Below are 22,373 nucleotides of genomic sequence, written 5' to 3' on the forward strand. Positions count from 1 at the left end.
ATCTATTACTTCATGCCAGAATTATAAACCCTGAATTAGACATTCATTTTGTTTGTGAAAAGGTCGTTGCCAAGTCTCTCATTGCTCAACATACGTGTCCACCTTGTTATCATCTAAAAATATTCTTGTTTCGTAATAAGCTCAAGGTTTTTGTCTTTTTATGGCCGGCTCCTTGATCTTGAAAGGGGGCTAACAGGGTATTAACTAATAATTATTTATGTAATATGTTAGTTAGCGTCACAATGTCTAGTGGATAAACAACATTTTTGTCTTTAAGTCTGTGTTTCGTAACAAAAATAAACTAGCTTACAGTTTCTTGGACAAGTTTATAAACTTATTTTGATAGAACGAGTAGATAAATGTGTAAAATATTATCGCTATAGTCTTTAATACACCGAAGTTACAAGCACGTTCACAAGTGTTACATCTATTAATCATTTTGGTTTCTAAATATGTTTTCAGATAGTTAAGTTAGTCCTCTATTGTGTTTTTATTTTTTTGTCAATTTAATATATAAAATTACTGACTAAAGAGGCACCATAGACTATAGTAACAACTTCTCACCCAATTAAGGATCAAAATAGTCTTTTTAAGTTGAGCAGCACTGTTTTGCATTTTTTTTATTGGCCATCTATATATAAACAAAGCCATTTTATCAAATACCTTATATTTTGTTCTATCTTGCACACATTATACTGAAAAATTAAAGCTTCAAACATGAACACAAATGGCATATATTGTTTTAACCGATTGAAAGCAGCAGCTCAAGCAGGTGATATAGATCTCCTATACACAGTAATTCAAGATGATCCATACATTTTGGAGCGTATAGATTTAATACCATTTGTTGAAACTCCTTTACATACTGCTGCATCTATGGGTCATCTTCAATTTGCTACTGAAATTATGAATTTGAAACCTTCATATGCTTGGAAACTAGATCAGCAAGGATTCAGCCCCATCCATCTTGCTATGCAAAACGGCCAAAAGAATATGGTGTCTCAATTTGTGAACATCAATAAAGAACTTGTTAGAGTTCAAGGAAGAGAAGGCTTAACTGCTCTTCATTTTGCAAGTCAAATTGGAGAGGTTGACCTTTTAGCTAAATTCCTCCTTGTTTGTCCTAATTCCATTAGAGACGCGACTGTGAGGTGCGAGACCGCGTTGCATATTGCTATTAAGAATGAACAATATGAGGCCCTTCAAGTACTTGTTGGATGGCTCGAAACAAATAAACAAAGAGGCGCTGTAGAGCTGGAAAATGAAATATTAAACAAGAGGGACAATGCAGGCAACACCATTTTGCATGTTTCAGCACTAAGTATTGAGCCGCAGGTAATCTTACATTGAATGCATTTTATACACAAGGGTAATTTAGTACAAGTCATACATATTTCAGACAAATTTATTACTTCAACAACTTTTCTTAATACACGTGATTTTTGTTACATGTTCTTATAAAAAGGGATGGAGAGAGTATTTCTTTTTTGCTTTGTTGCAAGTAATTGTGGCTTTGTTGCGAACTTGAATGATCGCTAACATTTATATTGCTCATTAACTACTTGGTGGCACAGAAAATTCTATTGTTGCTAAGCACTGGTATAAATTTCGAGGCAAAGAATTTGGAAAGCAAAACAGCATTAGACATAGCAAGCACTCCAAAGATCAAGGGTATATTATTAAGGGCTGGAGCAAAATCTAGAATAGAAGTCGCCGATGCTCCCACCCTTGCACATAGACTAAGGTCAAAGACAACAACTATGTATAAATTGTTAATTCAGACAATTCGTATTAGAAGTGACATGACAGAGGAGCAACGCAACATTTGGTTAATAGTCGCAGCTCTTATTGCAACTACCATGTATGAATCAGCTCTGACTCCCCCTGGTGGAGTTTATCCGAGTAGTGCCGGTGACAATAGTTTGAACATCGATTCCTCCAATTCTACTATTTCTAGTACCCAAGGAAATGTTGGGAAATCTGTTTTGTCAGAAGCTATTTTCTGTCTGTTTGCAGTTTCAAATATGCTTTCCTTTTTTATATCAACTACAACAATAATTATTATGACCTCAAGTGTGATGCAATGCACTGTGGTGTACATGCTAATGTATTGGTTTTCCCTTTGTTATATGATCTCTATGTTGAAGATATCCCCTACATATGCCAGCGCCATTATTGCTAAAATCCCTTTTGTTGTTTTTTTATCTGTCCCATTTGTTTGTGTAATTTTTCTTTTCGTCTACTCACAACTTCAGCACGAGCGCAATGCAAAGAAACATAATAGATCATAGTAAAAACATTGATGCAAAAGGAGAAACAGCAAAGAAGGTTGTGGGTCAGGGAGATGGTGCAATCACTAATGAGATCCGCAACTCAAACCACGACTGCTGGCCGAATTCTCGCAACAACTAATACTCAATGTCAAGTGTATCAAATATTTGCAAAGTTTTCATTTTCATTTTCATTGCCATTGTTTACATTTGTTTTTGTTCAATTTTAGCAAAATGTGAGTCAAGTGTATCAAATATTTTAATCATATCTTCATTTTATTGAATGTATGTGTAATAATTGTATAATAGAAATTTTATGTTGGTTATCGAAAATATGGTTTTGCAGAGGGTAGCTAATCATGGTGAGTACCGGTTAAGGTGCCAACATATTGGTTTGGAAGGGAGGAAATTTGCATGAAGGAGTAAGTTCGCAAGCCTACTCCCATTTTCATTTTACCAAAAACCCCCACTTCCTTTCACAAAACTTCCTAAATGTATGGACATGTATGTCATTTACACTTTTAACTATATAGTTTTTTTTTTTTTTTACGGAAGCTAGAGAATTGTTTTTTTTTACGCAATCTTGAGAACTGTTTTAGAAATTGATGCCTTCACATTTTCATTTTGTTCACATTCACATTGAAATCACGACATAGCATTCTACCCCAAGAACTGGAAAACAATTTCCACTTTTCAACCTTTTCAAACTCTAGGTAGACTTTCGACATTGAAGAAACAATTCAATTGGAAGCATCTATTTTCAATGGTTTGAAGTTTGAAGCTATTCATAAATTAGGATTCAACAATGATTGGTTGACACTCTTAAAAATTTGAAACACTTCCCAAAAACTCTTTTTTAGTTTTTAAAAATTTGAAAACTAAAAACTTGTTTTTTTAAAATTACAGTTTTGGAAACTGTTTTGAATTTTTTAGTTTTGGGGTTAAAAAACTAAAACATGTAAAAGGATAACTATTGTGAAAAGAGGACTTGTATATTTCAAAAACTGAAAACAAAAACTATTTCAAACAGGCTCTTATACCCCTTTGTACTATTCTGAAAAATTTAAATTAACCAAATATATGGTCTAGACGGCCACATTTTTTTAGTTGCGTGACCATTATTATTCCATAATTTATTTGGTTAATTAAGTGAAAAAATAGTGGTCACGCGCATTTTAGTTGTGTGACTAGGGGTGGGAATAGGCCAGGCCCCCCGTCAGGAGCCTATGACTCGGCCTACTAAAAGCCCGGCTCGGCCTAGCTCTTTTAATAAATGAGTCAAGCTTGTGCTTTTTAATTAGGCCGGGCTCAGGCTTATAAAAAAGCCTATCAAGTCTATCAGGCCGGCCCGTATATAAGTATATTACATTTTCCCGCATTTATTATATATATATATATATATATATATATATATCAGAAAGAATTATTGGTCCTTCAAATTCTCGTACCACAATTATTATTATTTCAATTTTTATTTATTTATTTTGTATTTGGGATACAACACAACTCTTGCTATTTCCCTCATATATCAGATGAAGTTCATCTAACGAGTCAAGAGTTACTCACACCAATTGTGTTTTATTAGTTTAATTTGTCTCTAATTAATGTTTATCTCTGTATTAAGTATGTTGCACAAATTGAACGGAAAAAAAAAATTGATGAACAAACTCTGTTTGAAATTTATAACACAAACTAGGCTTTTAGACAGGCTAATAGGTCAGGCTAGGCTTTTAAAAAGGTCAGGCTAAGCTTAAAATAAAGCCTTTAACAGGTAAAAGGCAAAGACTTAGGCCTTAGTTTTTTCAACTAGGCCTAGCCTATTTAAGCAAAGGCCGGCTCGGCCCGGCTCATTCCCACCCGTATGTGTGACCATATTTTTTTTTGGAAAAATAGTGGTCACGCAACTGAAAAATGTGGTCACATATACCATATATTTGATTAACTGTAATTTTCTAAAATGGTACAAAAGAGTATACACATTAAGAGTGACAACCTATATATCTTTATTCATTAGGATTTATTTTACTGTATTATGAAGGGAGAAGAAATTTGGACGAGGGTGTTGGTATAGTGTGAGTACAGGAGCATGTTTTTATGAGTTTATTATTATTAATTGATAGAAGAAATGTAAATTACACTAATATCTTTATATTTAACTAACTAGTTAAAAAGAAAGACTTGAATTGAAGAATTCCTACATTTGAATCTCTCCCTAAGCTCTTCTCTCTTTGCCTCTTTTGTCTCTTTTCTTCACAACCTTAATTTTTCTTTTATCGCCTTGTTTCTTTTTTTTCTCGGTAACCCTTTCTCTTTAATTCTCTTCTCTATTTATAAGGGGTTTTTAGTAAAATGTAAGTGGGAGTAGGCTCGTTAACTTACTCCTTCATGTTTATATATACATATAGGGTAATGCTAATACACACCCACTCTAATTTTAGAAGGTGTGCATTAGCATTCTACACCTACTTGCTTTATACAAAAATACCCCTTCTCTCTTATTTTAATTGCCACTAAAAGCATGTCCATTATGGTAATTTTATCACTCACCCCATCTCATTCCATTATCAGTTTCTCTCTCTTTTTCTCAAAAAAAGAAGATCCTCCCCACGCACCTCTGTTTGTGACGCCAACAGTGCAGGGACGACTTCAAATTATTTGACTGAATTACGAAGTGGAAGGATAACGATGCCGTCAACCAACCAAGTTGCTTTGACTGAAGAGTATAAAGATATGTTTTTTAGTTTTTGGGATGGATCATCATCTCTATCGGCTTCCATGGTTTTTCACCTTCCCATTTAACGCAAACAAGCCAGCCACGTGACGATTTTTAGGTGGGTTACTATGTATTAGGAACAACTATGTAGCATTTTTTGGTTGGCTTCCATGGTTATTCTGTCCATCTTCCATTTCAACACAAACAATCCAGCCACGTGAATAATGATTGAACGAAGAGAGAGAAATTCTGGCTGTGTGAGAAAATGATGGAAGAATAGAATTACTATAAAGGACATGCTTTTAGTGGCAGTTAAAATAAGAGAGAAAGGGTATTTTTGTATAAAGTATAGAAGGAACAATCTGTATATATTTTTAATCATAATATATAATGTACATCAGTTGTATATATATATATATATATATATATAAACTAATAAGCAACTAACTCCTAAATATAAGCTAAGTGATAGAGGAGCCTTTGATATGCTATTCAAAATACAGTTGCACAATTCCTTCCTATGTACAAGGAGGTGAATGATGATTATGAATCCTTATCTACTTGTTGATTAAGTACTCCTATACGCCCCCTCAAGATGGAGGTATCTTCGAGAACTCCAATCTTGTCTTTGAGAAAATGATGTCTAGTGGCAGATAGAGGTTTGGTGAGCAAATCTGCTAGTTGGTGACTTGTCGAAACATGTGAAACTTGCAGCTTCTTTTCAATAACAAGATCACGAACGAAGTGATAATCTATGGCTATATGTTTCATCCTAGAATGGAAAACTGGATTAGCACATAGATAAGTGGCGCCAATGTTGTCTGAAAATATGGTTGGAGCAGTAAATTGAATTCCGAGTTCTTGAAGCAACTGTTGAATCCATAATATTTCTGCTGTAGTAGTTGCAATTGTGCGATACTCAGCTTCCGTTGATGATCGTGCGACTGTAGGTTGCTTTTTGCATTACCAAGATATGACATTAGGCCCAAAATAAATTAAGTATGCACCAGTGGATTTCCGATCTGAAGTATCTCCAGCCCAATCTGCATCACAAAAGCCAATGAGACTTTTATTGAGGGACTTGGTGAGATGAAGTCCATGTGTTATAGTTGACTTGAGATATCGTAGAATTCTTTTTAAGGATTGCATATGGGTCATTGTGGGGGCTTGCATGTTTTGAGCTAGCTTGTTGACAGAGAAAGCTATGTCTGGTCTTGTGATAGAAAGATAGTGCAAAGAGCCAAGAATGCTACGAAACTCACTACTGTCACATATTGTAGCATCAGGTGTGGATGTGGAGCAAAATGAAGTTGCCATCGGAGTTGAGACAGGCTTAGAGTCAGCCATATTCGCTCGATGAAGAATGTCTCTAATGTAGTGATGCTGAGTTAGGAATAGACCAGATTTGGTTGGAATGATCTCAACACCAAGAAAGTGACTCGGCTGGCCTAAATCTTTAAGGGAGAATTGTGCTGCAAGAGACTGCTTGAACTTATCTAGGAAGCTAGAGTTGTTTCCTGTTAGTAACAAATCATCTACATAAATTAAAAAATATGCAACAATGGAACCTAATTTGTAGATGAATAATGATGTATCAGTCTTGGCATTGACAAATCCATATTTCACTAGAAACGTGCTCAAGGCATGAAACCAAGCACGTGGTGCTTGTTTAAGACCATATAATGCTTTCTTGAGCTTACAAACATAATTAGGAAAAGATGAATGAATGAAACCAGTTGGTTGAGTCATGTAAACATCTTCATCGATTCTTCCGTGTAGGAATGCATTGTTGACATCCATTTGCGTCAAAGACTAACCATTGGAGATAGCAATGCACAGTACCAATTTAATAGTTTGTGGCTTAATCACGGGGATGAATGTGTCCTTGTAGTCAAGACCGGGTCTTTGATGGAAACCTTTGGCTACTAATCTTGCTTTGTAGCGAGATATGGACCCATCGGGATTTCTTTTCAATCGAAACACCCATTTATTTCCAATCACATTATGATGTGGTGCAGGAGGAACTAATGTCCATGTTCCATTGCGCATGAGAGCCATGAACTCATCTGTCATTGCTTGTTGCCATTCAGGATATTTGAGAGCTTGAGACACACATGTTGGTTCAATGGGATTGGGTAATGGATATTTAGTGACTAGATGGATTTTCTTGGGTTTAAAAATTCCACTCTTTGAGCGAGTATGGACAGGATGATTAACTTTGGGTGGTTGGACTTTGGGTTTTGTTTTTGATTTATCAGGGACTATATTTGGAGGATTGGACAAGTTATTGGGAGGTGAGGGTAGTGAGGTAAGGATGTTGTCATTTGTGGTTTGAATTTGTTAATAATGTTGTGGGGAAACCGATGATGTTGGTTCTGTTTGTTGTTGGTTCAGTTGAGATATTGGTGGGGTTGGGATTTGATTGTTTGGAGGTAGATTTGAATTTGTTAGTTGAGTTAATATAGGAGTGGACCGTATATTTGGGTTGATTGGGTGAATAGTTGTTAAAGGTGAGAGATTTGAGGGATATAGATTATTTGAATTGGAATGAGAATTAGTTGTAGAATCCTGAAAGTGGGGATCCGAAAAAGGGAATGTATTCTCAATGAATTGAACATGTCTTGAGTGGTAAAGTTTCTTGGTTTTAAGACTGTAACAAATATATGCACTTTGGGTGACACTATAACCAAGAAAAACACAAGGCTCGGAACGTGGTGAAGTTTGTGTGTGGTATACGGTTTAAGCCAAGGAAAACAAAGACATCCGAAGGATTTGAGCTTGTTGTAATTGGGTTGATCGTTGAAAAGTGTGAATAACGGTGAGTTCATGTTTAAGGTTGGTGTAGGGAGACGATTGATTTGATATGCAGCTGTTTGGGCAGCATAGGCGAAGGGCCCCAAACATCTGAATACATAATTTCTAAAGGACTAGAACTAGAAATAGAAGATTTATTGAATGGCAACTTATGGCTCTTATTGACCATGCAATGAGTACAATTATTAAAATGAACTTTGACGGCAACATTGTGAGACTTGAGAACATGATGTAGAACACAAGATGATGGATGACCGAACCTATTGTGCCAACATTGAGAAGATGAAGAAGACATGGTTGAATAGACATGAGGATGGGAAGATGATGGCAATTTGTAGACATTGCCATCATTCGGACCTTGAAGAAGACTCGCCCCCGTAGTTAAATCCTTGACCTTAAAGAAAGAAGGAAAGAATTCAATGGAAACGTCATTAGTATTGCATAATTGGGACACAGAGATTAGATTTTGAGTGACTCCAGGAGAATACAAGACATTATTAAGAGGAAGAGAACGGTAAGGTTTGGAAGAATTAAGAGTAGTAGAACCAACATGTGTAATGGAAAGAGACATACCGTTGGCAACATGAAGTTGATCATTACCACTGTAATCACTCTTCAAAGAGAGATTATTTAGATCATTGGTAATGTGGTGTGAGGCACCAGAGTCAAATAACCATTCCGATGGTGGAATTGTTGCTTGAGCAGCATATGCAGCAGGATGAGATGATTGCCTGTGATTTCTGGTGAACTTGTTACATGTCTGAGCACCATGTCCTTTCTTAGAACACAACTGACAGATGATGTTAGATTGTGGACGCCTTCCAGACTGATTTGCGGAAGCTGGACGAGGTTGTTGATTTCGACCTCTGTTATGATAACGAGATCGTCCACGACTTGCGTAGTTGGCCGTAACCGGAGTTTGACGATTCATCATTTCATCTCTCTGGAGATACATTTCATAGTCTATAAGCTTTATATAGAGTTCATCAAATGAGATTAGGTTGTCACGAGTTCGAATTGAAGCTGTGAATTCTCTGAATGATTGGTCCAAACCATTTAAAGCATGAATGACAAGATCCATGTCATCAACAGTATCAAAGATAGTTCCTCATAGATGGATCGAATGTTCTGCAAGTATTTTGCAACAGTTTCAGACCCTTTCTTGACAGAGTTTAAGCGTTCCTTCAGTGACATAATACGCGAACGAGAACTGGTGGCAAACACACGCTCCAAGGTAAGCCACGCATCGTGGGATGTGGGTGCAGCAGACATAACTGCACGAGCTTCAGCATCACAGGAACCGAGTAATGCGAGATAAAGGTATTTGTCCTGGCGAATCCAAAAGTTGAACTCAGGATTGTCGGAAACACCGGTTGCAGTTGCAATTTTTGCTGGAGGACGCGGTGTGGCACCAATGACATATCTGTCAAGGTCTCGAGCAACCAGAAGAGAATGAATTTGGCGATACCAAGCGGGGTAATTGGAGGAGTTTAGTTTGATTGGGAGTTGGGTTATGGTATTGAATTCCACAAGTTCTTTTGTAGTGCTGGAAACATATTGTGAAAGTGAAGAGTTTGGGGATGACATAGTGGCAATTGGATCGAATTAAAGCTAGTTAAGCAATGAGCAATCTGATACCATATAGTGTTGGAACAAAATGTGTTTAACAAAGAACCTTAAAGAGTTTTGATGATAACAAGGTATTAAAAATTGTAAATTGGACTAGCTAATATTTGTTCAAGTGTACAGGACCATAGTTAAAAAATTTAAATCTTATAAAGGTTCAGAAAAACAAAAAGAGAGTTATGGACTAAAGAAAAGGAAGCTTGAAAGCATCTGAATGAAGTGCATCTAAAGTTATAAGTACTCCTGAAGATTGATGACGTCATCAGAAGCTGAAGGTCATCAGAAGTTGAAAGTCAACAGAAGCAGATAGCCTTCAGAAGCGGATAGTCATCAGAAGCATATAGTTCAGAAGCAACTTGATCAGAAGCTGAAGCTCACCAGAAGCTGAAGATCAACTGAATTTGAGAAATTCAAGGATTCAAGAGTTGTGTCATGAATCGAAACTCATCAAAGGACAACAAAAGATTAGTGGAATTTTGCAACGGTCATTTCAAGGTGTTTGAAGACATGTGCTTGCAATTTTGGAGGAAAGCGTTGACATTGTACTTTGTACGAACTGTACAACCACCTTCTCCACTACTCTGTTTTGTGTCCACGCTACAAGACAAGAAAACAGCTCCAGAATACGGCTTCGCCTGCATAGATGTTCCTTTGGATAAGGAATGGATTTCAAATTGGTTCTTCATAGGACAACAACCAAATTAGGCAAAAGATCATTGGTGAAAGATCAAGCTTCAACAACGACTCTTTGATGTGCTGGCAATTTCATAACGTCTCTTTCACACCTCTATATAAAGGAGTGAAGACTTAGAGTTTTGGTAATGCTGAACGAAAGACTCACAACATTTTTACAAGTGCCAAACCTCTGCTGAAATTGTTCTGCATTCACTTAGAATTTTTGTATCTCAAAGTTTCATCTTAGAAATTCTTAAGTTATTGAGTCTGTATCTGATTTGTATTGTGAGCACCTCTGATTGTATATCAAGTGTTCAACCTTAAACAATTTTCTGTGTAATTTTGTTTAGTTAGAAGTCTCTTGCAGTTGTGCTTGAGCAGGGAAGTCTCTTGATTGTGTTCTTGAGCATAGGAAGACTCTTGCAAAGTGTGCTTGAGCAAAAGGAAGTCTCTTGCAGGTGTGCTTGAGCAATTGTAATCAGATATTACTCTTAGTCAAATCTCCTTGGAAGTGCAAGGGGGACTGGACTACTTCCGGATTGTGGAAGGAACCAGTATAATTGCTTTGTGTCGTTCTTCTTCTCTCTCTCTGTTTTATTCCGCTACGTGTAGATTCTGATTATCACTTCAGAAGCTGTTTCACTTAGCTTCTGATCAGTGTGTTCAGTTTTAGGAGAAACGAAGAATTTTTCAAAACACAATTCAACACCCCTTCTTGTGTTTTTCTCACCTTCATATAGAAGGAACAATCTGTATATATTTTTAATCATAATATATAATGTACATCAGTTGTGTGTGTGTGTGTGTGTGTGTGTGTGTGTGTATATATATATATAAACTAATAAGCAACTAACTCCTAAATATAAGCTAAGTGATAGAGGAGCCTTTGATATGCTATTCAAAATACACTTGCACAATTCCTTCCTATGTACAAGGAGGTGAATGATGACTATGAATCCTTATCTACTTATTGATTAAGTACTATATAAAGCAAGTAGGTGTAGAATGCTAATGCACACCTTCTAAAATTAGAGTGGGTGTGTATTAGCATTACCCATATATATATATATATATATATATATATATATATATATATATATATATATATATATATATATATATATATATATATATATATATATATATATATATATATATATATATATATATATATATATATATATATATATAAAGGAAACTACTTCATTAGAGATAATATAGGAATGCCTAACTAGACTTAAGAACTTTTGATTGGTTTGGTATTTGTCCCCCAATTTTTGTAACCCCTATCTTTAATTTTAATAAGATTTGTTCATTTGATACAAAATGAGTAATATGAGATGAATATGAGATGAAGGGGAGGGGGTATAAGTTTGTAATGAATGCTAGGAACACTCATTTTCTAATATTCTCTATTTAATTTGTTGAAATATGTGAGTCTCACTCTCATCTACTTTATCTAATATCTATTTTTAAAATAGTAAAGTCACGTGAGTTTGATCTAATAAAAGAGTGCGTGTTAAAGACAACATGTTTATAATTAGTTTATAATTATAATTTCATAAAAACAATATTATAATTTTAAGTAGGAAAATGCTAATAATTTTCTTCAGGACATTTGTCTAAAGAACCAAAATATATATACTAGATTTATTATACTTCCTCCTGTTATATTTATAAACAACTTTTGCTTGTTCAGATTCATTAAATGATTGATGTATTTGAACTATATTATAATCCAATACATCGGTTATTTAATGAATTTGAAAACGGAAAAAATTGCTTATAAATATTACCGGATGTAATATATGGTACGGTATATCATATGAGGAATATGGAGTATCATTAAATGCATTTTGATAAAGACCCATTACATAGTGCTCTGACCTTAATCATAGAAAACTATCCGCGTAGAACATCCTTAGAATAGAGAACTCTCAGTTTTCTGATGCTTCAATGCTTTCATAGTTGAGAGGATAATATACTACTAACATCTAAGGCAAAACGAGAATATTTTGCTTTCCTAAAGTTTATTAATGATATTTTAGTTCATGATGTTTGAATGCCCTTGCCTCTATGTGTGGTAGTTGTACATCTCAATTTTGCGACCATTCAATGGCTGAAGTGGCCTTGCATTGTGCTTAAACTCTACACCCAGTGGTGCCTTTAGAAGTTCAAGTTGTTTCTTGGAGAGTGTCCGAACCTGCATGTTCAATAGGTAAGAAATTACACATGAATGAAAGACAAATGAACAATAAATTGCGCCGCGCCGCTAAACCTCTTTTGATGGCAAACCAATACTCGTAAAAATTAATTTCATAATATATAATCAATTCAATTTTCTACCACAACATAACCAAATACACTTAGTACCTTGTCACTGACGTTCCAAATGACACCTTCTTTGCATGGAGGAGTAGTGAGAGAGCCAACATATCTATAATATCTATAGATCTTTTTATTTAATTCCTTTACATCAAAGGTACCAAGAGCAATGTTAGCATCTTTATTGCCTGCACGGTTCTCATTGACTAGCTTATAGAACTTGTCTTCAATCTGCATCCAAGAACCACATGTGCTAATGACATTCCAATTGATAAACCCTATATACTTTATATTATATGAGTCACATAATAAGAGTGAATGTGATTTTAACTCTACCTTGGAGATTAGAGGATCAGGAACACCCAATCTGTAGAGCTGTGCCACAACTGCTATATTATTGTTATCTTCTGTGAAGTGAACTAAGTGGAGCTCCGCGTCATGTCTGGATTTCAGAATAATTGTACAAAGATTAGGGTTACAAATTAGTCCGCCGAAAAAGGTTAGAAAACTATTTAGTAATGTCCCTAAAATTTATTGTAAAGTGACTGATGTGAGTTAATTTTTTTATTTTTTATTTTAAATTTTAAATATAATGTGACTTGAATTCAAGATTCATAAAGATGAAATTGATATTTTTTTCTTCTCATAGGCTAAATATATCTATATATTTGTTGTCAAATTCTAGTTTTTTTTTCCTTCCGGAATTCGAACCTCAAACCTTGCATATATTATGCATTATCGCTAACAACTGAGCTAAGCTCACGAATTCTAGTTTGGTTAAATACTTTTTATTGTTAAATTTAGTAAAAGAAAATCCTTTATATATTCTGTTAAATTACCGTATCATTAGTCCTTGTGAGCTTAGCTCAGTTGGTATGGACAATGCATAATGTTTGCAAAGTTCGGGATTCGATCCCCGGTCACCACCAACAAAAAATTACCGTATCATTTTTCTAAACTCCAATTTCACTATTTCTTTTTTCGATAGAATATTTTAACCTTTTTATATAGTAATGTAATAAAAAATTATCATCATGATTACTGATGTAACAATAGAATCTAACATTCGTTCCCGTGAGTTTAGATCAGTTGGCGAGTACAATGCATAATATATGCAGGGTCCGGAGTTGGAATCCTGGACACCACAAAAAAAAAATAGAATCTAACATTCTTTTATAAAAAAAAAAATGCTTGTTTAAATATAAATTACGAGTTTGACAATAATCAAAAGGTACTATGGCCCCATTTCTGTTTTAAAAAAAATGCTTGCTTATTTAATCATAAAAATGCTTGCACCCTCTTTCTGATATACCACGGGCCAACCATTATATTCCATAGTAAGAAGCTCTTTTTTATTCAATTTGTTATTAGATAACTTTTGGTATAGAAGTAATTTCTACTACAATTTAATTTTTTAAGGAATCTCTAAGAATAAAATAACTACATTTAACTTTCTTTTTATGACTCTTTTGTCAAAAAACAAAAAAAAAAATCCTTTTTATGACTCTTAAAATCATGTTTAAATATTTGTTTTTAATTTTTTAAAGAAAAAATTGAAAATAAAACCCAATTTTAAATGGGTTCACATTAAAATCTAAAAGAAATATCAAAATGTTCCCAACCACATATTAGTAGATGTAGTTAATGTTTGACAATTTTCTATCAAAGAATATTTTTTAAAATATTAAAAAATTACAACTATTAATGATTGTATTGATTTTTAATGTTTTAACTATTTTTTGAACATAAACTGAACCGTAAGACGAACTATAAACTTTCTCTTCTCTTAAAATAGCTCTTTGTACTTCCACCAAAAAAAAAAAAGCTCTTTGTACATTATTACTCATTATTAGAATTAGTAGGAACCATGAATGCTACTCTAGTCGTGTTTTATCATGTGTCACCCGAAGAGTATTAAATTATGCTTGGAGGGAGAAAATGCTACAATTTAAGGGCCCGTTTGTTTTAGATTATAAGAAAATGAATTTTTCTTTGTATTTTGAAAAATAGGTTTTTTTGAAAATTTAGTCAAAAATAGTAGAAGTTATTTTAAATTCGTTCGATATAAGTAAAAAAAGAGATTTTGACATTCATTAATTTAAATATTCATTGTTCGAGATTTTACATAGTAAAAATCACATATTTTTTCAAAATGACATTTTTCAAAAATGATTTTTATGAAAAACTATTTGAAATAGCTTTTTTTTAGAGATTTATTTTCGAAATTTAGAATCCAAAAAAAATTATAACAAAATGATGAAATACTTATAATGACATTTTAAGATAAGTTATTCAAACGAATTTTTCATTTGAAACTTTCCTTGAAAATTTCTTTGTTAAAAAAAATATAACAAAAACATATTACACTACAAAAATCTATTTTAAAAAAAACTATAACAAACGGACCCTAAATATATGCAATAAACAATTTTTTAATTTATTGAATAATTAATTTATTTCGTATTAAATATAAATTAAATACTTTAATTATTCAATAAATTTAAAAATAATTTTTTGCTTATAATAATGACCATATATAGTGTATGTTTCACCAAATCATTAAAGTATTTTTCATTTCATTTACAAACTTTACGGTATGCATATTTCCAATATAATCCCTCACAAAAAATGTTTCCAATACTCCTATAGTTATTAATTCTTTGTAAAAAATATTTCCAATATAAATTAGTGTGTTGTCATTGTTGTGTGGCACAAGGCTAATTTAATTTTTTTCAATGGGCCAATTTATTTTCTTAATTGTAGTTTTATAGTATGAAACTTTTTTTTTTGTTTTCGCACCGGTTTCCGACCCACCAAAGGTGGACGACTAATCCGACTAGTATGTAGAGGCATGCGTACTGACCAAGCGTTGTTTCCCCTGGAAATCGAACCCGGTATTCCCCGAGTACGTCCAAACAACTTGGTTTTTATAATATGAAACTTTGTTTGCTCATTAAAAGCCACAATTATTTCTTATAATAATCAAACAAAGCTGTCAAAATGGAGTAATAATATTAATAATCAAACCAAAGTAATTAAGAAAACTATAATTTAAACCAGAGAGGGTTTCATCAATGTTGTTTTAACTTGTTTTTATTATGTACAAAATAAAAGGCATCACCCTTGATTGGGTGGAATGTATTGGGAGAGCAGAAGAGAGAGGGAACTTACATACGCCCGTGAGCCCTGTGCTCTGCAGGAGCATGCCAATGAAGTTGTTTCAATGAGTAATTCATTCCATTTATATTAATATCTCCCACTTTACCTTCAAAATGCACCTATAAATACCAAACTCAACCATATTAGTTAGTTGATATCAGAATTTTCCTTTGATAAAACCAAAACAAAAAATTTGCACTTAGACCTTGCTAATAATAATAATAATAATAATAATAATAATAATAATAATAACAACAACAACAACAACAACAACAACAACGTATTAGACATCAAACATGTTTTTATATGAAGTGTCGGTGTTACATGGTTAATTCAAGTTAATTTTCATTTTTTAACTGATTTGTTAGTCGATGAAAATACATACCCCAATACTGTATTGGTGGTTAACAAGTGTGGCATTTGTAGGAAGGTAGTTTCTGTATAAAGATTTCAATACATTGTTCTCAACAATATTTGTCATTGCAAGTATTAGTAAAAGATAGAATTGATTCTTATTGATGTAAATGTAGTATTACAGAGTTTATATATACAATCATGAAGGTGTATCATAACAAAATATAAGCTAGCAAGTAGGAAACTATTGTTGCTTGAGCGCCAAGTTATCTTGTTCCTTTGCTTTCTTTCCCTCATTCTCTGCATACTCTGATATCCCCCCACAAGATGGAAGCTGATAGATGTCTTTCAGTTCCCTCTTGGACAAGAGAGAAGTAAAATGCTTAGGAAGCAGGGACTTAGTGAAAAAATCAGCTAGCTGCTCCTGAGAAGAAACTGGAAGGAGCTTCAGAATGCCATGTTGAAGCTTCTCTCTGACTATGTGGCAGTCAATCTCAAGATGTTTGGTTCTCTCATGGAAAACTGGATTGACTGCAATATGAAGAGCACTCTGATTGTCACAGTAGAGAACAGGCAGCTTGGAGCATGTGATATGAAGATCATGAAGCAAGTATAAAATCCACTGAAGTTCACAAGTGGCTGAGGCAAGAGCCCTATACTCAGCCTCAGAAGAAAATCTAGAAACAGTTGTTTGTTTCTTAGTTCTCCATGAAATGAGAGAGTTGCCCAGAAAGAAACAATGACCAGATATGGATTTTCTGGTATCCAAACAACCTGCCCAATCAGCATCAGTGAATCCTTGCAAGGACAAAGATGAGTGTCTGGGAAAGAATAAACCTTTACCAGGGCAACCTTTTAAGTATCTAAGAGTCCTCAATGCAGCATTATGATGAATGATAGTAGGATTTGAAAGAAACTGACTCAATTGCTGAGTAATAAAAGTGATATCTGGTCTGGTGTTGTTAAGGTAGATTAATCTGCCAATTAATCTTCTGTAAGCAGGCACATCTGAAAAAGGTGAACTGGAATCACTATGAAGTTTAATGGAAGGATCTGAAGGTGTGGAAACTGGCTTAGATCCAATGAATCCTGAGTCAGAGATCAAATCAAGGCAATATTTTCTCTGACAAAGGGAAATGCCTGCTTTGGAATGGGCAACTTCAATACCAAGAAAGTATTTGAGTTGACCAAGATCCTTGATCTTAAACATATCATCTAAAACATGTTTGATGTGATTAAATTCAGAAATAGAATCACCAGCAAGGATGATATCATCAACATACACCAGAAGCACAGTGAAAGACTGGTCAGTTTTCTTAATGAAGAGAGAATGATCTGAAGATGCTTGAACATAGTGATGCTGAAGCAAAATAGATGTTAACTTCTCATACCACTTCCTACTAGCTTGTTTCAGTCCATAGAGAGACTTTTTAAGCTTGCAAACCTGATTGGATTTAGCAGTCTTGATGTCTGGAGGAACAATCATGTATACATCCTCTTGTAAATCACCATGCAGAAAAGCATTGTTAACATCCAGTTGGTGTAGAAACCAATTGTTGATGGATGCCAATGCTATAACAAGTCTAACTGTAGTCATCTTAGCAACAGGTGAATAGGTATCAAAGTAATCAAGACCCTCAATTTGAGTGTATCCCTTAGCAACCAGTCTTGCTTTGTACCTTTCAACAGTTCCATCAGCATGGTATTTGACCTTAAAAATCCATCTGCACCCAATAGGTTTGACATGGGGTGGCAGATCCACAATATCCCATGTACCAGTCTTCTCAAGAGCCAATAACTCAACTTGCATTGCTTTGTTCCAACAATCATGCTTGCTTGCCTCAGCATAGGTAGTTGGCTCAGAATGAGTTTGAAGGGAAAGAACGAAAGAAGCATGATTAGAAGACACATTATTATAAGAAATATAATTGGATATAGGATAAGTAGAAGTAAATGAACTGTTACAAACATAGTCTTGTAAATGGGAAGGAGCATTTCTAAGTCTATTGGACCTTCTGGGAGATGCAGGTGGAGTATCATGGGGGACAGATGATGTATCATTGGGAACAGATGAAGGAGAACAAGAAGGGAAAATGTCATCAATGACAGGAAAAGAAGGAGGTGATGATTGAGCATCAGAAGCAATATGGATTTTAGAATGTGAAGGACTGAAATATTGCCAATTATGGGCGGTGGAGGAGGGATCTTTGGGGTAAGGAAGTACAGACTCATGAAAAGAAACATGTCTGGAAATGAATATTTCTCTAGAGGAGAGATCATAGAGAACAAATCCTTTAAAACCAGACTTGTAACCCAAGAAAACTGTCTTTCTAGCTCTAGACTGAAGTTTGGTTCTATGGCTGTGCAAAGTGGAAGCATAACAAAGGCAACCAAACACTTTAAAGAGATTCAGATCAGGTAATTTGTTATAAAGATTGAAATAAGGAGAGGTATTGTGAAGTAAGGGAGTGGGGACTCTATTAATAAGGAACACAGCATGCAAAATGGCATATGACCAAAAAGAAGGTGGTAACTTAGATTGAAACAATAAAGCTCTACCAACATTAAGAATATGTTGATGCTTCCTCTCTACTCTCCCATTTTGTTGGGGAGTTTCAATACAAGATCTCTGGTGAACAATACCATGAGAGGCATAAAAATCATGTATGAGGAACTCTGGCCCATTATCAGTTCTGACATATTTGGGAGTGACATGAAAATGGTTTTGAATCATAGTGATAAAGTTTTTGACATGATTAGAAACTTCAGCTTTAGTTTTAAGAAGGATGACCCAAAGAAATCTGCTATGGTCATCAAGAATGGTCAAAAAATATATGTGACCATGTATGGAGGCAGTTGCAATTGGTCCCCAAATATCAAAGTGAATTAATTCAAAGTTAGTAGAAGCATTGGTAGAACTAACAGAAAAAGGTAAGTGTTTATGCTTGGCAAAATGACACAAATCACAAACATATTTATTATTGATATGAATAGAGGGATACAAAGAAGACATAGTTTGCATTCTAGAATGTGATACATGACCAAATCTGAAATGCCACATAGCATCAGGTGGCACAATGTTATTTGAATCATAAATAGAACTGCTAATTGAATTACAAACTTTATTAGAAGACAAAATAGGAACTAAATGTGAAGCAGGAGCAGGAGGAGTGTAATGATAGAGGCCATTCACTTGTTTAGCCAAACCAATCATCTTCATAGACAAGTTGTCCTGTATGAGACACTGATTCAGTGAAAAATGAAATTTGCATGACAATGAATCACAAAGTTTAGCAACAGATATGAGATTCAAATGAAAATGAGGTGAGTATAAAACATGATGAAGATGAAAATCTGAGGTAAATGAAACAGTGCCAGCAAAAGTGACAATGAGTGAATTACCATTTGGTAAGGTGACAGTGACAGGTTTAATTTTATAGAAGGCAGTAAAATATGACATGGTACAACTAATATGCTCATTGGCTCCTGAATCAATAATCCAAGTATGAGGAGGGGAACCAGAAGATATACCTGAAGAAGTAGCTTCATTAGCAGAAACACTAGAAGCTACAAGAGGAGAAACTGTGATGTTGTTAGATGAAGGTCCAGAAGGTGATGATGCAGGGGCAACCAAGTTTGATTGCTGTAACAAAGACACAAGTTGAGCATATTGTTCTTGAGAAAGACCAGTAGTGGAACTTGAGGAGGCATTCAAGCTTGCACCAGAAGAATTGTCATCAGCTTTAGCCTGCACCATGTTGTTTGAACGAGGCTGGGGCTTGTTACCATTAGGATAACCATGTTTTTCATAACAAAAATCAACTGTGTGGTTATTACGATGACAAAAGGTGCAATATCTATTACCACGAGGTGAAAATCTTCTTGCATCAGAGGCATTCAATTACACAGAAGTATCTTCAGTAACACTAACAGGAGGAAGAGAAGCTGAATTACTCTCTTCCTGAATCACAAGTGAGTACACCTTATTCAAACTAGGAAGAGGATCAAGCAGTAGAATTTGAGTTTTCACCACTGAAAAGTTTTCATTCAAGCCTGTAAGAAATTGCATGATTTGATCCTCATTTCTATGAGTTTTAGCAACTCTGGTAGCATCACAACGACAAGGATGAAGGCATATACATTGAGGTATGGGACGGTGTGAAGAAAACTCTTCCCAAAGCGCCTTCAATTCAGTGAAATAATCAATCACTGATTTATCACCTTGTTTCAATGAATTAATAGTTGAACGCAGATTTGAAATTCTTATACGATCAACTTTGCTGAAACGTTCATGTAAATCTTGCCAAATTTCCAGAGCAGAGTCATAGAAAACAACTGTTTGTGCAATTGACTCAGAGAGAGAGTTTATGAGCCAGGATTGCACCAAATGATTACATCGCTCCCATGCAGGACGAAGTAAATCATCACTTTCTGGAACAGAGATAGTGCCATTGATGAAGCCAAGCTTATTCTTTGTTCCTAATGCACGTTGCATGGAACGTTTCCACGCCAAGTAGTTCGTTCCATTGAGCTTTGGAGAAACGGTTAAAGAGTTCGGTCCTTCACTAGGATGAACAAAATATTCAGATTATGTATCTGGTTGATTCACACCACGAGCCATAGATGAATTGGATCAAGAATCAGTGAAGAAAGGCACAAGAAAAACTGTGAAAACGAACAAACAAGTTCAGAAGAAGATAGAACCAGAAAACAGAGAGAGAAAGAAATGCGAAATCTTCAACAATTGAAAGCAAAAACAAGCAAATCAATGAAGAAGAGACGCCAAGAAATGGATCAACAACGAAGAATCCATGGAAATCGATGAAAATCAGAGGAAGAAGATGCAACGGAAAACGGTTACGCAAGTGTAACAAACTTTCCCAAGGAGGGAGAAAAAGCTCGTGATACCATATTAGGAAAAGATAGAATTGATTCTTATTGATGTAAATGTAGTATTACAGAGTTTATATATACAATCATGAAGGTGTATCATAACAAAATATAAGCTAGCAAGTAGGAAACTATTGTTGCTTGAGCGCCAAGTTATCTTGTTCCTTTGCTTTCTTTCCTTCATTCTCTGCATACTCTGATAGCAAGATCCCCATTTCACAGGATGTTACGAATGATTGACTTAATGTTCCCCATTTCACAGGACCATTTGGTCCAATATAGCTAAAATTAACCGAATCTAGCATTAAAAGAAAAAACATCAGTCATAACATGTAATTTAGTCTTCACAGATTAAGAAAAACAATAATACTCTTTTGTGTGATCTTGTAAATTGTAATGGTTGTAGAATGAAGGAAAGAGAAAAATGTAGCACTCAGTTAATTTTTTCATATTAAGTTATGAAAAATGCAAAATGAAATCGTACCATGATTTGCTAAAGTGCATAGAGCCAAAGCAGCTATGGAAAGGATTGAGAAGTAAATCTGCAAAGCCATTGTTATGAATTATGATTGCTTTGATCTAAGAGCCAATGTTTGATTCCTTCAGCTTTTATAGAATGTATATGCAATACTATCAAGAATGTATATGCAATACTATCACTATCACTATTATGTTTATTTTTAGAAATCTGGCGCATTAATTTTGTAGGGTTTATGGCGTTTTATTTAGTTTCCTAAAATAAGTTATTTAAAAATTGAGATAATTTTGAGTAAATGGTTCCTAGTACAGAGGCCCAAAAGCTCAATTGGTAAAATAACAAAATTGTTACACCAGATGACGTGTCTGGGGAATTCCACTTGTGTGCGAGTTTAAATGATCATTTGTCATTTCGTCTATCTACTAAAAAAAGTAAATGATCACTATAATATATTCAAAGTTTTGCTTTTAGCCCCTAAAAAAAATCGCACTTTTTTAGTCCCTGAAAATTTTCTGTTAGCATTTTTAGTCCCTATAAAAAATTTCATCATTATTTTTTAGTCCTTGTAAAATTTTAGCCAGCAAATTTGTTTTAAAAAATGTTGAATGAAAATGTTACATTGGCTAAAAAGTTTGATTTTTTTTAGGACTAAAAACGAAATTCTGGATATTTTTATGGACCATTTATCTAACTGAGCCTTAAAAATATTACCATATCTACTCACAGCTTTATATATGTTTTTGGAATGATAACCCATTTTGGTCCCTAACAAAATGTATAGGGGCCAAATTAGTCCTTGACAAAAAAGAACCTATATAGTCATTTACAAAATTAAACCGCGACAATTTGGTTCCCGAATCAGCTTCTAACATTAAACCTATGATGTGTCAGTTAAGTGACAACGTGGAATAAAATAATTTTTTAAAGGTACATATTAGTTCCTCATTTAAAAAAAAAAAAAAAGAGATAGCATAATATAGCAAAAAACGGTTAAATAAATTTTTCGTCCATAAAATGTGATCCTCCCAATTTTTTTGGTTTAATTTTTGGTCCCCAGTAAACATAATTT

General features: G+C 34.3%; 2 protein-coding genes across 3 annotated transcripts; one reads left to right on the top strand and one right to left on the bottom strand.

Annotated features, from left to right (window-relative positions):
- The first annotated feature begins 582 nt into the window (after positions 1-582).
- On the top strand, positions 583-2,451 carry LOC146955710 (ankyrin repeat-containing protein BDA1-like). The gene is made up of 2 exons (XM_085713167.1): positions 583-1,335; positions 1,575-2,451. Exons 1-2 carry the CDS (start codon positions 718-720, stop codon positions 2,289-2,291), a joined length of 1,335 nt encoding a protein of 444 aa, XP_085569293.1. The 5' UTR covers positions 583-717; the 3' UTR covers positions 2,292-2,451.
- Positions 2,452-11,629: 9,178 nt separating this feature from the next.
- LOC146955711 (alpha carbonic anhydrase 1, chloroplastic-like) lies at positions 11,630-16,082 on the bottom strand. 2 transcript variants are annotated; one of them, XM_085722837.1, is made up of 5 exons: positions 15,968-16,082; positions 15,595-15,701; positions 12,760-12,865; positions 12,472-12,654; positions 11,630-12,301 (listed from the first exon to the last, which is right to left on the bottom strand). In XM_085722837.1, exons 1-5 carry the CDS (start codon positions 16,061-16,063, stop codon positions 12,173-12,175), a joined length of 621 nt encoding a protein of 206 aa, XP_085578963.1. In that variant the 5' UTR covers positions 16,064-16,082; the 3' UTR covers positions 11,630-12,172. The 2 variants fall into 2 exon arrangements, with proteins under 2 accessions (XP_085578963.1, XP_085578966.1); XM_085722840.1 differs by having other exon boundaries at positions 12,228-12,301; positions 12,585-12,654.
- Between the last annotated feature and the right edge of the window lie 6,291 nt (positions 16,083-22,373).

This window comes from Medicago sativa, chromosome 1, assembly GCF_051527215.1.
Source record: "Medicago sativa cultivar Bolivia chromosome 1, Bolivia_mono, whole genome shotgun sequence".
Lineage (NCBI taxonomy): Eukaryota > Viridiplantae > Streptophyta > Magnoliopsida > Fabales > Fabaceae > Medicago > Medicago sativa.